Raw genomic sequence first — 13,846 nt, forward strand, 5'->3', positions numbered from 1 at the left:
TTGGTGCCTTGTTTTGTTTTTAGAAGCGAAAACAACTACATTTTACAATGAGACGACAAGTGATGCCAAAAGTTGAGGCACGATCCTTCTAATCTAGGATACAAAACTCAGTAATCATCCTGAATTATCACCCCACTGTTAAAGGGATTGACGGTTCATTTCAGAGATAGATTGGGTTCACGATTGACGTAAAATACATTGTTTAGCCAAATGAACACATCATAACATAACAGAAGGAATAGCCCGGGAGGATCTAGCTTCACTGGTTTAGTGTGTTCAGGATGTGAGGGTAAAGGGGACTTACCTGGTTTGGTTGGACACTCTGTGCACTTGTTCAGGCCCCATGAGGCACCCACACTTCCACAGCAGTCATCCTGTTTGGTCAGGCCCGGAAGAGGCTTCCCACACTGCAATTTCAACACACACACACATCTCAACACACTCGCACAACACAGGACACATCACCGACACCTTCCCTTTTTCCACTCTGACAGCATGTTGTTTAACCTGACTTTATATACTGTATGTGTGTGTGTGTGTGTGTGTGTGTGTGTGTGTGTGTGTGTGTGTGTGTGTGTGTGTGTGTGTGTGTGTGTGTGTGTGTGTGTGTGTGTGTGTGTGTGTGTTTGCGTGTTTTAATTGGACTGTGTGTGTGTGTGTGTGTGTGTGTGTGTGTGTGTGTGTGTGTGTGTGTGTGTGTGTGTGTGTGTGTGTGTTTTTGTGGGTGTTTTTGTGGGTGTTTAGCAGTTTGTGAGTCTTCTCATCTGAATGAGGACAGAGTAAGCTGAACTGAACACATCTGAGATTGGTTAGGCCACAGCAGAGGACATAAACAGGCTGAACCAGGAATAGCTCTAATGCTGCTCTTGGCTTGGCTCGTTAAGGAACTTGGCTAATTGTGGAGATATTATTATCAAACATCACTGAATTCTGCCTGACAAATGGTGCCTCATGGAGCTTTGGGAAAAGAGTTAAGGACACATTGCTATGGAACACCTAATTGGTAAAGTCAGTCAAGACCAAACAGAGATCTTCTTTTTTGGGGGGAGGACCAATGAGCGGCATGAATCTGACTGTAGGTTATTTTCAAAATGGCATGGACAATGAAAGATCCCTTCCAGCACGAACATACTCTGCTCTGCGTGTCAAGTAGCTGATAACACATAGTCTAACACTGGGCTGGCAGTAGCTCTACAGAGGACACTACTGTTAGAGTTGGAAACAGGAGGCAGGGAGAATAACAGCATCTCTCACAGCCAAGCCAACAGATGCTGCCTGTACAGAACCTACGATGAGGAGCTCTCGTTACCAGTGGAGGTAGAAATCTGAGGAACGGCTCATTGGAACGGCTGGAATGGAACGGTATCGTAAACACATGGTTTCCATGGTTTCCATGTGTTTGATACCTTTCCACATATTCCATTCCAGCTGTTCCAATGAGCCGTTCCTCAGATTTCTACCTCCATGGGTTCCTCCAACCACCACCACTGCTCTTTACTCTCTATGTGTGAGATATGAGATATAGAGTGTGTGTGTGAGAGAGATGAGAGTGTGGTATGTGTGTGTGTGTGTGTGTGTGTGTATGTGAAGGAGATCGCTCTGTGTTTGAGACGTGGGTTGGATTTCAGCCTCTCGCTTTAGTCCTCCCTCTCAAGCCTAACTCATAACACGTCTGTGGGTGTTGGGAGGGGAACACGAGATGATCAATGTGTTGAGAGCTTATAAATCCTGGCTGCAGTATAATTCAAAGCCACAGACAGACCTCCTGTCCCAGACACCTACTATCAGACAGACAGAGGAGGGAAGACATGAATGCTGCCCTGCCGGACGGACGGTAAGGCACATGGAAGCCAAATCTGGTCTCCACCCCAAAAGACTGCTAAGATCATCATCAACTATAATGCACTGTGTTCAGAGTGTGCCACTCAAAACATCATACTCAGCGGACCGTACTATACCTGTCCATCAACGGTCTCTTGGAAGCACCTCCCCACATATCCGTTCTGCCGGTTGTGTGGTCTGGTGTGCCCATGCCCATTGCCGATGCCATTGCCAGGTTGGGAGCGCTGCTGTACAGAGTGAGCCCCCTCAGCCGCGGGGGGTCTCTGGCCAGGCTTGACCCGGGCAACTTGGTGGATCTGCACCTCAGCCTCGTGGGGGTGCTGGATGTGGACATTCACCATGGATGGGTGCAGAGAGGCTGGACAGGACACAGAGCGCACAGCACAGTCTGTCAGGCAACACTCTACTACCACATTCAGCAGAAACACATTGAGCCCAATCTGTCTGGACATGGGAAAGAGCATGATGAACAGTCCTGGACCTGACCTTGCAGTGATGCTTCTCAAAGGGTGTTCCCAAAGTCAGGTCTTAACTGAGATACAGTACAAACGAAAAGACACTTAAAACACACAAAAGTTGAATTCCATTATTATATGTTTATGACCCGAGGCAGGTTGAAGGAATTGCAGAACTGTTGTAATATTGAGGACATTCTCCTTTGTCCATGTGACACCAGAGCACATCCATATTCAGGATGTGCCGAGGAATTTCCCAGGAATTCTGACATACTCTCCCCTTTCATAAATCACAGCTCCACAAACAGGCCCTGTGTTTGATATACTACAGAGAGTGAGAGAGAGCACATGACTTTACCATGGCCTTGTAGTGACTCTCTCGACACAGTCAGACAGACAGGCAGAAGCCTGCCCTGTGATGTAACAACCCACACATGTGGTCTGTCATTAGATTAGCATTATAAAGTCAGGAAGGGCTGGGGAAAAAATGGAGAATGGAATTCAAAGGAGCTAAGTGAGAATCTGAAGAGAGAGCTTCTGCTTCTACTTACAGCAGGCCAAAGAGAAGCCAGGACAAAAGGGGAATGTTGCTCTAATGCTGCTTATTTTAGCGGCTCTTCATGGTTAGGGCATGCTCTGTTTCTAATTCACTATAGGGTCTTCTAAGAGGGAGCACTGTGTGAACAATATGGGGAACTCCAAAGAAACACCCCTTTACATATTCTACTGAGAACCCATTCTGACTTTCACTGCTGGTTCACGAAGGTAGAATTCAGCAGAGTTACTAACTGGGCTGTTGCACGTCAACAAATAAACCTGAGTTAGTTGAAACAAAACCAGCACAGTTGAGAGGGCATGATGAATCAGATGAATAAAAGACAGCAGTAAAATCAGCAGAACTGGAGGACACAGTGTGACTACAGGAGACCTAGCTGAGGGAGGTCCTGGAGACCTGGCCAGAGACTGTGTTCCTATGTCCCATCCAGCCAGACAGACGGCTAGGTGATCACCTTGTTGATTGGACAGCGGCAGGGTGTACATGGAGTGGGAGGACGAGTTGTGTCCGGCCAGGCTGCCGTCCTTCCTGCTGGGGGTGGGTCGGGCAGGAGGGGGGGCTGGGAGGTGGCAGAACTTCCCAGAGGAGTTTGTTGGGCACCAGCACTGGTCCCTGCCAATGCAGCGCCCGCCGTTCAGACAGGGGATCTGACAGAAGACTGCAGGGGAGAGAGGAAGGGGGGAGGTTTGTTAGTGTAAGGAACCGCCAGATTGAATTAAGTTGATTTATGCGTCCTCATATGCTGGGGCCCATACACATAATGAGAAGCAGGAGAGAAAATTCCAATAGGTAGTGTAGACTGAGACTTCATATGGACAACTACTTTCCTGTTGCTCACATAACCGTCACCACATTCACTAGCAGAAACCTCATTTGACATGGGTTTATGAAGCTCCAACTTCACCCTGAGGTAAAACACACTTCAAATATAACCTCTCCCTATTAAAGAGAAGATTCACCCATTTTGAATGTTATATTGTTTTTGTACAGCTCTGAGTGATGTTCTATCGATTCCTGGGGTCATTTCATGTTTTCAGGAGTATCTGAGCTATTCGGTGTTCAAGCAGGTAGAAATACATTTGGTATGAATTTTGCATGATGACATATCACTAATAAGGGGGGTTGGGGGGTCACGACTTTAAACTGATTCATACATGATTTTAAATTGATTCAGACACAATATTTAAGATACTATTAGCATGGATGATCAAACTGTTTCAATCTCTAATGTAGGACACTAAGAAACAAATGTGTAAAAAGTATTTATTTAATCTTTTGAATCGGGCCTTATTGCCATTATCTCAATGAAAGATATAGCACAAAGATAAGTCAAATCAGGTAATGTCAAATTTCTGTTTTGAAGGAAGTATATGCTTTTTGAAGGAAGTATGCTTTAATCTATTCATTTCCCCAGTTATACAGATTCACTACCCTCCCTTCTAACGAGTCCTGCACAGTTTATGTACGTCGTACATGGACGCGTTTCTGAAAGTATTGGCATTCAGGAATGTGGTTAAATTCTCTAAATAGCTTCAACTGTTCAAAAGCTATAGCCAAATTCACATTAATATTACCACTCCATTTGTCCCAGCAGCTAATGGTGGATATTGAAGGTTACTTACGTAACCACAGTTCTATAAACTAATTAGGCGGTGCATTCAGCTGACTGAGGAAATCAACTTGCACAACACATTCATTCAGATTATTGCAGCGAGACACTAATTAAGTTGCAGTGAGACACATGCGTCTTGCGAGTCGTGAAATGACTATGGCTGACAAATTATTTTAAATTTGTATTTAAAAAAAATATATATATTTCACCTTTATTTAACCAGGTAGGCTAGTTGAGAACAAGTTCTCATTTACAACTGCGACCTGGCCAAGATAAAGCATAGCAGTGTGAACAGACAACACAGAGTTACACATGGAGTAAACAATTAACAAGTCAATAACACAGTAGAAAAAAAAGAGTCTATATACATTGTGTGCAAAAGGCATGAGGAGGTAGGCGAATAATAAAAATTTTGCAGATTAACACTGGAGTGATAAATGATCAGATGGTCATGTACAGGTAGAGATATTGGTGTGCAAAAGAGCAGAAAAGTAAATAAATAAAAACAGTATGGGGATGTGGTAGGTAAAAATGGGTGGGCTATTTACCGATAGACTATGTACAGCTGCAGCGATCGGTTAGCTGCTCAGATAGCAGATGTTTGAAGTTGGTGAGGGAGATAAAAGTCTCCAACTTTTTGCAATTCGTTCCAGTCACAGGCAGCAGAGAACTGGAACGAAAGGCGGCCAAATGAGGTGGTGGCTTTAGGGATGATCAGTGAGATACACCTGCTGGAGCGCGTGCTACGGGTGGGTGTTGCCATCGTGACCAGTGAACTGAGATAAGGCGGAGCTTTACCTAGCATGGACTTGTAGATGACCTGGAGCCAGTGGGTCTGGCGACGAATATGTAGCGAGGGCCAGCCGACTAGAGCATACAGGTCGCAGTGGTGGGTGGTATAAGGTGCTTTAGTGACAAAACAGATGGCACTGTGATAAACTGCATCCAGTTTGCTGAGTAGAGTGTTGGAAGCAATTTTGTAGATGACATCGTCGAAGTCGAGGATCGGTAGGATAGTCAGTTTTACTAGGGTAAGTTTGGCGGCGTGAGTGAAGGAGGCTTTGTTGCGGAATAGAAAGCCGACTCTAGATTTGATTTTCGATTGGAGATGTTTGATATGAGTCTGGAAGGAGAGTTTACAGTCTAGCCAGACACCTAGGTACTTATAGATGTCCACATATTCAAGGTCGGAACCATCCAGGGTGGTGATGCTAGTCAGGCGTGCGGGTGCAGGCAGCGAGCGGTTGAAAAGCATGCATTTGGTTTTACTAGCGTTTAAGAGCAGTTGGAGGCCATGGAAGGAGTGTTGTATGGCATTGAAGCTTGTTTGGAGGTTAGATAGCACAGTGTCCAAGGACGGGCCGGAAGTATATAGAATGGTGTCGTCTGCGTAGAGGTGGATCAGGGAATCGCCCGCAGCAAGAGCAACATCATTGATATATACAGAGAAAAGAGTCGGCCTGAGAATTGAACCCTGTGGCACCCCCATAGAGACTGCAAGAGGACCGGACAGCATGCCCTCCGATTTGACACACTGAACTCTGTCTGCAAAGTAGTTGCTGAACCAGGCAAGGCAGTCATCAGAAAAACCGAGGCTACTGAGTCTGCCGATAAGAATATGGTGATTGACAGAATCGAAAGCCTTGGCAAGGTCGATGAAGACGGCTGCACAGTACTGTCTTTTATCGATGGCGGTTATGATATCGTTTAGTACCTTGAGCGTGGCTGAGGTGCACCCGTGACCGGCTCGGAAACCAGATTGCACAGCGGAGAAGGTACGGTGGGATTCGAGATGGTCAGTGACCTGTTTGTTGACTTGGCTTTCGAAGACCTTAGATAGGCAGGGCAGGATGGATATAGGTCTGTAACAGTTTGGGTCCTCGGGTGTCTCCCGCTTTGAAGAGGGGGATGACTGCGGCATCTTTCCAATCCTTGGGGATCTCAGACGATATGAAAGAGAGGTTGAACAGGCTGGTAATAGGGGTTGCGACAATGGCAGCGGATAGTTTCAGAAATAGAGGGTCCAGATTGTCAAGCCCAGCTTATTTGTACGGGTCCAGGTTTTGCAGCTCTTTCAGAACATCTGCTATCTGGATTTGGGTAAAGGAGAACCTGGAGAGGCTTGGGCGAGTAGCTGCGGGGGGGGGGGGGGGGGGGCGGAGCTGTTGGCCGAGGTTGGAGTAGCCAGGCGGAAGCCATGGCCAGCCGTTGAGAAATGCTTGTTGAAGTTTTCGATAATCATGGATTTATCGGTGGTGACCGTGTTACCTAGCCTCAGTGCAGTGGGCAGCTGGGAGGAGGTGCTCTTGTTCTCCATGGACTTCACAGTGTCCCAGAACGTTTTGGAGTTGGAGCTACAGGATGCAAATTTCTGCCTGAAGAAGCTGGTTCCTGACTTCCCTGAACAGTTGCATATCGCGGGGACTATTCGATGCTATTGCAGTCCGCCACAGGCTGTTTTTGTGCTGGTCGAGGGCAGTCAGGTCTGGAGTGAACCAAGGGCTATATCTGTTCTTAGTTCTGCATTTTTTGAACGGAACATGCTTATCTAAAATGGTGAGGAAGTTACTTTTAAAGAATGACCAGGCATCCTCAACTGACGGGATGAGGTCAATGTCCTTCCAGGATACCCGGGCCAGGTCGATTAGAAAGGCCTGCTCACAGAAGTGTTTTAGGGAGCGTTTGACAGTGATGAGGGGTGGTCGTTTGACTGCGGCTCCGTAGCGGATACAGGCAATGAGGCAGTGATCGCTGAGATCCTGGTTGAAGACAGCGGAGGTGTATTTGGAGGGCCAGTTGGTCAGGATGATGTCTATGAGGGTGCCCTTGTTTACAGATTTAGGGTTGTACCTGGTGGGTTCCTTGAATATTTGTGTGAGATTGAGGGCATCTAGCTTAGATTGTAGGACTGCCGGGGTGTTAAGCATATCCCAGTTTAGGTCACCTAACAGAACAAACTCTGAAGCTAGATGGGGGGCGATCAATTCACAAATGGTGTCCAGGGCACAGCTGGGAGCTGAGGGGGGTCGGTAGCAGGCGGCAACAGTGAGAGACTTATTTCTGGAGAGAGTCATTTTTAAAATTAGTAGTTCGAACTGTTTGGGTATGGACCTGGAAAGTATGACATTACTTTGCAGGCTATCTCTGCAATAGACTGCAACTCCTCCCCCTTTGGCAGTTCTATCTTAAAAATACCCCATAATGACAAAGGGAAAACACGTTTTTAGAAATGTTTGCACATATATTGAAAATTAAATACAGAAATACCTCATTTACATAAGTATTCACATCCTTGAGTAAATAGTTTGTTGAAGCACATTTGGCAGCAATTATAGTTGTGAGTCTTTCTGGGTAAGTCTCTAAGAGCTTTCCACAACTGGATTGTGCAACATTTGCCAATTTGCTCATTGCTAGACAAACAGTTTCAGGTCTTGACATAGATTTTCAAGGAGATTTCAGTCAAAACTGTAACTCGGCCACTCCATGTCTTCATGGTAAGCAACTCCAGTGTAGATGTGGCCTTGTGTTTTAGGTTATTGTCCTGCTGAAAGGTGAATTCATCTCCCAGTGTCTTGTCTGAACCAGGTTTTCCTCAATGATTTTGCCTGTCCTTGGCGCCATTTTTTTATCCTGAAAAACTCCCCAGTTCTGAATGATTACAAACATACCCACGCAGCCACCACTATGCTTAAAAATATGGAGCGTGGTACTTATTTAGGCTTGCCATAACAAAGGGGTTCATTACTTATTCACTCAAGACATTTCAGCTTTTAATTTTGTACATTTTCAAAAAACATAATTCCACTTTGACATTATGGGGTATTGTGTGTAGATCAGTGACATTTTGTTTTTTATCAATTTAAAATTCAGGCCACAGCAAAATGCGGAAAAAGTCAAGGGGTGTGTATGCTTTCTGAAGGCATCGTTATATATATATATATTTTTTTTAATTGCAGTGATGGCGGTGCATCGCTGCTAAATGCAAATAGGGGAAACACTGGAATACAAGAGAAAAGAAATCTCACATACCAAAATAACAGCTTGGATAGAATTTCAATGGAGTGCGGCAATTGGTTCTTAAGCATTTAAGACTATTGAATCCCTAGCTGACATTGTCTTTGCATATAGTTTGATTTACGCCCTGCAATCTTCCAGTAGTGATGACAGGTTCCTCTAGAAGGAAAAGCAGCTGGTGTTTGACAGGTTGCTTTCACAGCCTTTCATTCTGCTTATCTCTTGGCAGAGGTGCCAGTGTCCTACATACCTGCTCTATATCAGGATCTACAGAGACGCTCAAACCTTAACCTCAACTGACTCAAACTTCAAAGCCTGGAAAATGAAAAATCGATAACAGCCTGGCACAATAAAAGGGAATCTTCTATAGGCAAAAAAGAAAAAATATCTATGCCTTTTTTTATAATGCATATTTGGATGCCGTTATCCTGACCCCTGTGATGAGGCAGGTTTCTAAAACAGCAGATGAAAGAGAGTTGTATCTGTGGCATTAAAGGCTTCGGACCCAATCATGTTGTGGCGCTATAACCCTTGTCACAGACAGACAGACAGACAGACAGACAGACAGACAGACAGACAGAGACAGACAGACAGACAGAGAGAGAGAGAGAGAGAGAGAGAGAGAGAGAGAGAGAGCGAGAGAGAGAGAAGGAAAGAGAGTGGTGGAGAAAGAGGGGGACATGGAGCCAGTGTTCAGGCCCACAGGAAGCCCCCCTGTGATTACACATGCTGGCTAAATTATCAGCTACAAAGGGCCATTAATTCTTAACAATCTGGGGAGCAGCCCTGCACAGGCCTGAACAGCCTCAGCCTCGGCCTCAGAGTGTTGTCTTAGCCTCGGACTCAGCCTCAGACTCAGCCTCGCCTCAGAGTGTTGTCTCAGCCTCGGCCTCAGTCTCAGCCTCAGAGTGTTGTCTCAGGCTCATACTCAGTCTCGACTCAGAGTGTTGTCTCAGTCTTGGCCTCAGTCCCAGACTTGCCTCAGAGTGTTGTCTCAGTCTTGGCCTTAGTCCCAGACTCGCCTCAGAGTGTTGTCTCAGTCTTGGCCTCAGTCTCAGACTCAGACTCGCCTCAGAGTGTTGTCTCAGTCTCGGCCTCAGAGTGTTGTCTCAGCCTCGGCCTCAGACTCAGTCTCGTCTCAGAGTGTTGTCTCAGCATCGGCCTCAGTCTCAGACAGATTCGCCTCAGAGTGTTGTCTCAGCCTCGGCCTCATACTCATTCTCGCCTCACAGTGTTGTCTCAGCCTTGGCCTCAGTCTCAGGCTCAGACTCAGTCTCACCTCAGAGTGTTGTCTCATCCTCGGCCTCAGCCTTGCCTCAGAGTGTTGTCTCAGCCTCGCCTCAGAGTGTTGTCGCAGCCTCTGCCTCAGTCTTAGACTCGCCTCAGAGTGTTGTCTCAGTCTCTGCCTCAGACTCAGACTCGCCTCAGAGTGTTGTCTCAGCCTTGGCCTCAGACTCAGGCTCAGACTCAGCCTCACCTCAGAGTGTTGTCTCAGCCTTGGCCTCAGCCTTGCCTCAGAGTGTTGTCTCAGTCTCGCCTCAGAGTGTTGTCTCAGCATCGGCCTCAGTCTCAGACTCAGCCTCACCTCAGAGTGTTGTCTCAGCCTTGGCCTCAGCCTTGCCTCAGAGTGTTGTCTCAGTCTCGCCTCAGAGTGTTGTCTCAGCATCGGCCTCAGTCTCAGACTCAGACTCGCCTCAGAGTGTTGTCTCATCCTCGGCCTCATACACAGACTGGCCTCAGAGTGTTGTCTCAGCCTCGGCCTCAGTCTCATGTCAGCCTCGCCTCAGAGTGTTGTCTCAGCCTCGGCCTCATACTCAGCCTCGCCTCAGAGGGTTGTCTCAGCCTCGGCCTCAGGCTCAGTCTCACCTAACTCACCTCAGCATGGGGCAGGAATTATTCCTAGACATCAACCTGACCTTTTTTCTCATCTACCCTTTACCTCCCATCACACATCTATTCAGACACCAGACAGACAGGAAGACTCATGCCCGTGCCACACACTCACACATCCCCAGCACCAGCCCCATCTGCCTTTAACATGCATTGTTGAAGGGTTTCTCTAAGTCACTTGTCTGAGTAATGTCAGGGTTTAGAATAACTGTTCAATGTTGTGAATCCAGGGAGCCCAAAAGTGGAATGATGCAATCCACCCAGTTTTTACTGCCCCACGTTGGGAACATAACAACAACATGACATAACTGTTTGCTGTCTACTTGACATTCCTTGAGGAGGAGCATGCACTTCCGCAACAACAAAATGCCAGCTTGAATGTTGAGTAATTTCCTTTAACGGAGTCTTTTTTACAGATGTTTTAATGATCAGAGATTTCTTTAAAATAAAATCGGGCATAAAAACAAACTGCTTCTCAGGATCACCCAGAAGTGCCAGAAATGCATTGTTGTGCAACGACTCTGCCAAGTCATTGTGTTTGGAGTAGCTTTACATTTTCCAAAAACCTATTAATGGGAGCATAAATCTACAAAACAACCTGTTTATCTATTCATAACTCAGCCAGTTCCTCCCATGAGGAGTTTAGTGTGTTAAGTGTGGGGCGGCGGCAGCCTGTGTTCATGTGTGTGTGTGGTATGGGCACCCTTCACTTTTAATCAGTTTGAGTGATTACTGTAAGCCTTAGCTGTATGGTAAGGGCTGAGGGAAACACTAAGGGAAACAGGGCCGGGCCCCCAGTATTGGTTATTGTTCTCCCCCACATGGAGAGGCAGAGAGGGAGACTACTCTCCTGTGTGAGTTTGTAGCAAAGCCCACGGATAAATAGCAGCTTTAATGTAATCCCTATAAAATCCTATTCACTCTGCAACTCCCTCTCTCTCCCTTTCTCTTTGTCTCTCTCCCCCTCTCCCAGTGAGCACATTAAATGGTTAACCGTGGAGGTGTAAACCACAAAGAGACCGGGCTAACTGTTGGGAGCGTGAGAGCGGTCCTTCCACGTGTGTGGTTAGCCTCCACTGAGTCCTGCGACACGAAGGGAGGGAGACCTGCTCTTAATCTCTACCCCTCTCTCTCTCCCTCCCTCTACCCCTCTCTCTCTTTCACACTGCTCCCAGGCATATAATCTCCCCCACTCTGTCACCTCTCTCTCCCCACTGCCTGGCATTCAGTGTTGACAGCTCCACAGTGGGAATGGGTCTATCAGGAGCCCCTCTTTCCCCCTCTCACCTCTGGACTACATTCAGACAGCGTAGGAAGAGAAATGGGTGGAGTGAGAGAAGGAGAAGGAGAATTAAAAAGGGGGAACACTCACAGAGTCTGAAGCCCTGGGTCTTTGCCGGCTGATGCTGCTGCTGGTTCTCACTGTAGACGGTGGTGGTGTCACCCTTCTCACAGCTGTTGTAGCAGCGGCCGCCGCTGCACACCCTCCGACACACCATGGGGGTGAAGACAATCTTGATGCGGTCAAGGCTGGAAGTGAGGTTGGCCCCTGGAGCACAAAGACACACAGAGACCTGGGTGAACAGGAGCAGCACTGCACTGGAGAAGAGCTGCATCTTTAATGGACGACAGACAGACACAATCCCCGGACCTGCTGCCTCGTCAGCCCAGCAGAAGGGGAGGTTTATATGAGTTTGAGTGTGTTTGGACGTGTGTGTGTGTTTATGCGTGAGTGTGTGTGCCAGTGTCTGGGCAATGGCACTGTGCAGCTGAAAGGAGGATGTGTCACTGGGCATGCCTGTGGAGGGGTGGGGGGGGGGGGGAATCTAGTTAAGCATGGGGGCTGGCCTCCAAGCCTTTGTCATTGGGATAAGGTGTTCTAGATGTGTGAGTAAACCTTGTGTAATGGTGGGAAGCTGTTCAACACCCGTTGCCCTGGTAGGATGGAAAAACAAGAGAAACTTGGACAGCAGACAGCTTTACAGAGGGCACTGTTCTGTTCTGAGAGGGTTGGAGGGGAGAGGAGTAGGTCATTAAAAGGTTTTGTTTTTGGAGGTTTCTGGTGGTGGGGGGGGGGGGTTTCTTTCGGGTGTGACCTGTCATGGATCCAAGGTGACAGTGAGGACCGTGGTGCCTCCCCCCTCCTCCCACCTCCCTCTCTGGGTCTACAGAGAGGGAGCAGGGCTGTCCTGTGTCTGCACACTGGAGACGCTCCAGAGCATAGAGTGGAGACGGCTAACCCCCCAGGCACACGGCTGGGATATCAAACGTCTGTCGCTCGTGTGATGAAAACCACAGGGAGGGGAGGGAGGGAAGAGAGGGCAGAGGGAGGAAGGGAGAAGAGAGGGGCCTGGGACAGAGCCAACAACACTTTTCCCCCCAAATCTAATGTTACATTTAGTGAAGACAGAAACTCACTGTGTGTCATACATGTCATTTTTCTTCTTTTTTCCCCTTCTTTTTTGTCAAAGCAGGGCAATAAAGCAATAAAGAACCGTTGTATCATCTCGGGTGAAACATTCATTCTGGTCATTACCTGCTGGCGCCACTGCATTGTTGGCGTGGCCATTGGTGGTGGCTCTGTGGCCGTTACTTGAGTGTCCATTGGCGTTCCCAATGTCATGTCCGTTCCCATTAGGCAGAGCGTTGGATGTGATGGGGCCAGTGGACGATGGGTATCGCTTGACGGTGCGAGACGTCCCAGTCTGCTGAGGAGACGATGAGTCGGCTGGTCCTCGCCTCACCTGGGTCCTGGTAACGAGACAGATGACACCAGACCCTTCAAACCTCTCCCTCGACAACAGTCACTAAACATACACGACCAACATAGAGAAAACCAGCGTATAATCCACTTACACATGGTCAACATGTTAAACCTAACACCGCATGTCTGAGAGAGTGTGAAAGACAAACAGCATTATGTCTGTCTTAGGTCATAGCATTACTTAGTTTATTTTATAGATGAGATTCCATGTTTTTTTTATATAATTGAATCAAGAATATCATATCGTACTTAGGCCCTATAGTGATCCACTTACTCACATCTGTTGCAAGTCAGGGCAGCATGTGTGTAGCAGAGTTGGTTATGTTTCCACTTGCCACTGCAGAAATATGTATTCAATGTTTATGTATTTCTATTAGTTGGTGTTATGTCATTGGCTACGCTTGCAGATAGGGGGAGACTGCGAAACGTCACTTCTTCCCAGTCTGATTTTGACATGCAAGCAGTAGGTCATTTTCAGAAATGTTAGACTAGTAAATATCTATTTACGTATTTACAATGTGTACGAGTTCACTATGTACATTTACGGACAAATACAGTGCCTCCAGAAAGTATTCACACCCCGTGACTTTTTCCAAATGTTGTTGTGTAACTAGCCTAAATGTTTACAAATGATTAACAAATGAAAAGCTGACGTGTCTTGAGTAAATAAGTATTCAACCCCTTTGTTATGGCAAGTCTAAATAAGTTCAGGA

At 47.0% G+C, this 13,846-nt stretch overlaps 1 protein-coding gene across 1 annotated transcript in view; it reads right to left on the minus strand.

Annotated features, from left to right (window-relative positions):
• LOC139384042 (latent-transforming growth factor beta-binding protein 2-like) overlaps positions 1–13,846 on the minus strand; it is a 146,276-nt gene that overhangs the window by 63,530 nt on the left and 68,900 nt on the right. Inside the window, exons 4-8 of the mRNA XM_071128676.1 lie at positions 12,906–13,120; positions 11,742–11,918; positions 3,308–3,511; positions 1,959–2,200; positions 305–407 (exon numbers count right to left, since the gene is read on the minus strand). Of these exons, the coding sequence (XP_070984777.1) occupies positions 305–407; positions 1,959–2,200; positions 3,308–3,511; positions 11,742–11,918; positions 12,906–13,120 (941 nt within the window). The remainder of the gene's footprint in view (positions 1–304; positions 408–1,958; positions 2,201–3,307; positions 3,512–11,741; positions 11,919–12,905; positions 13,121–13,846) is intronic.

The sequence above is a fragment of the Oncorhynchus clarkii genome, chromosome 25, assembly GCF_045791955.1.
Source record: "Oncorhynchus clarkii lewisi isolate Uvic-CL-2024 chromosome 25, UVic_Ocla_1.0, whole genome shotgun sequence".
Lineage (NCBI taxonomy): Eukaryota > Metazoa > Chordata > Actinopteri > Salmoniformes > Salmonidae > Oncorhynchus > Oncorhynchus clarkii.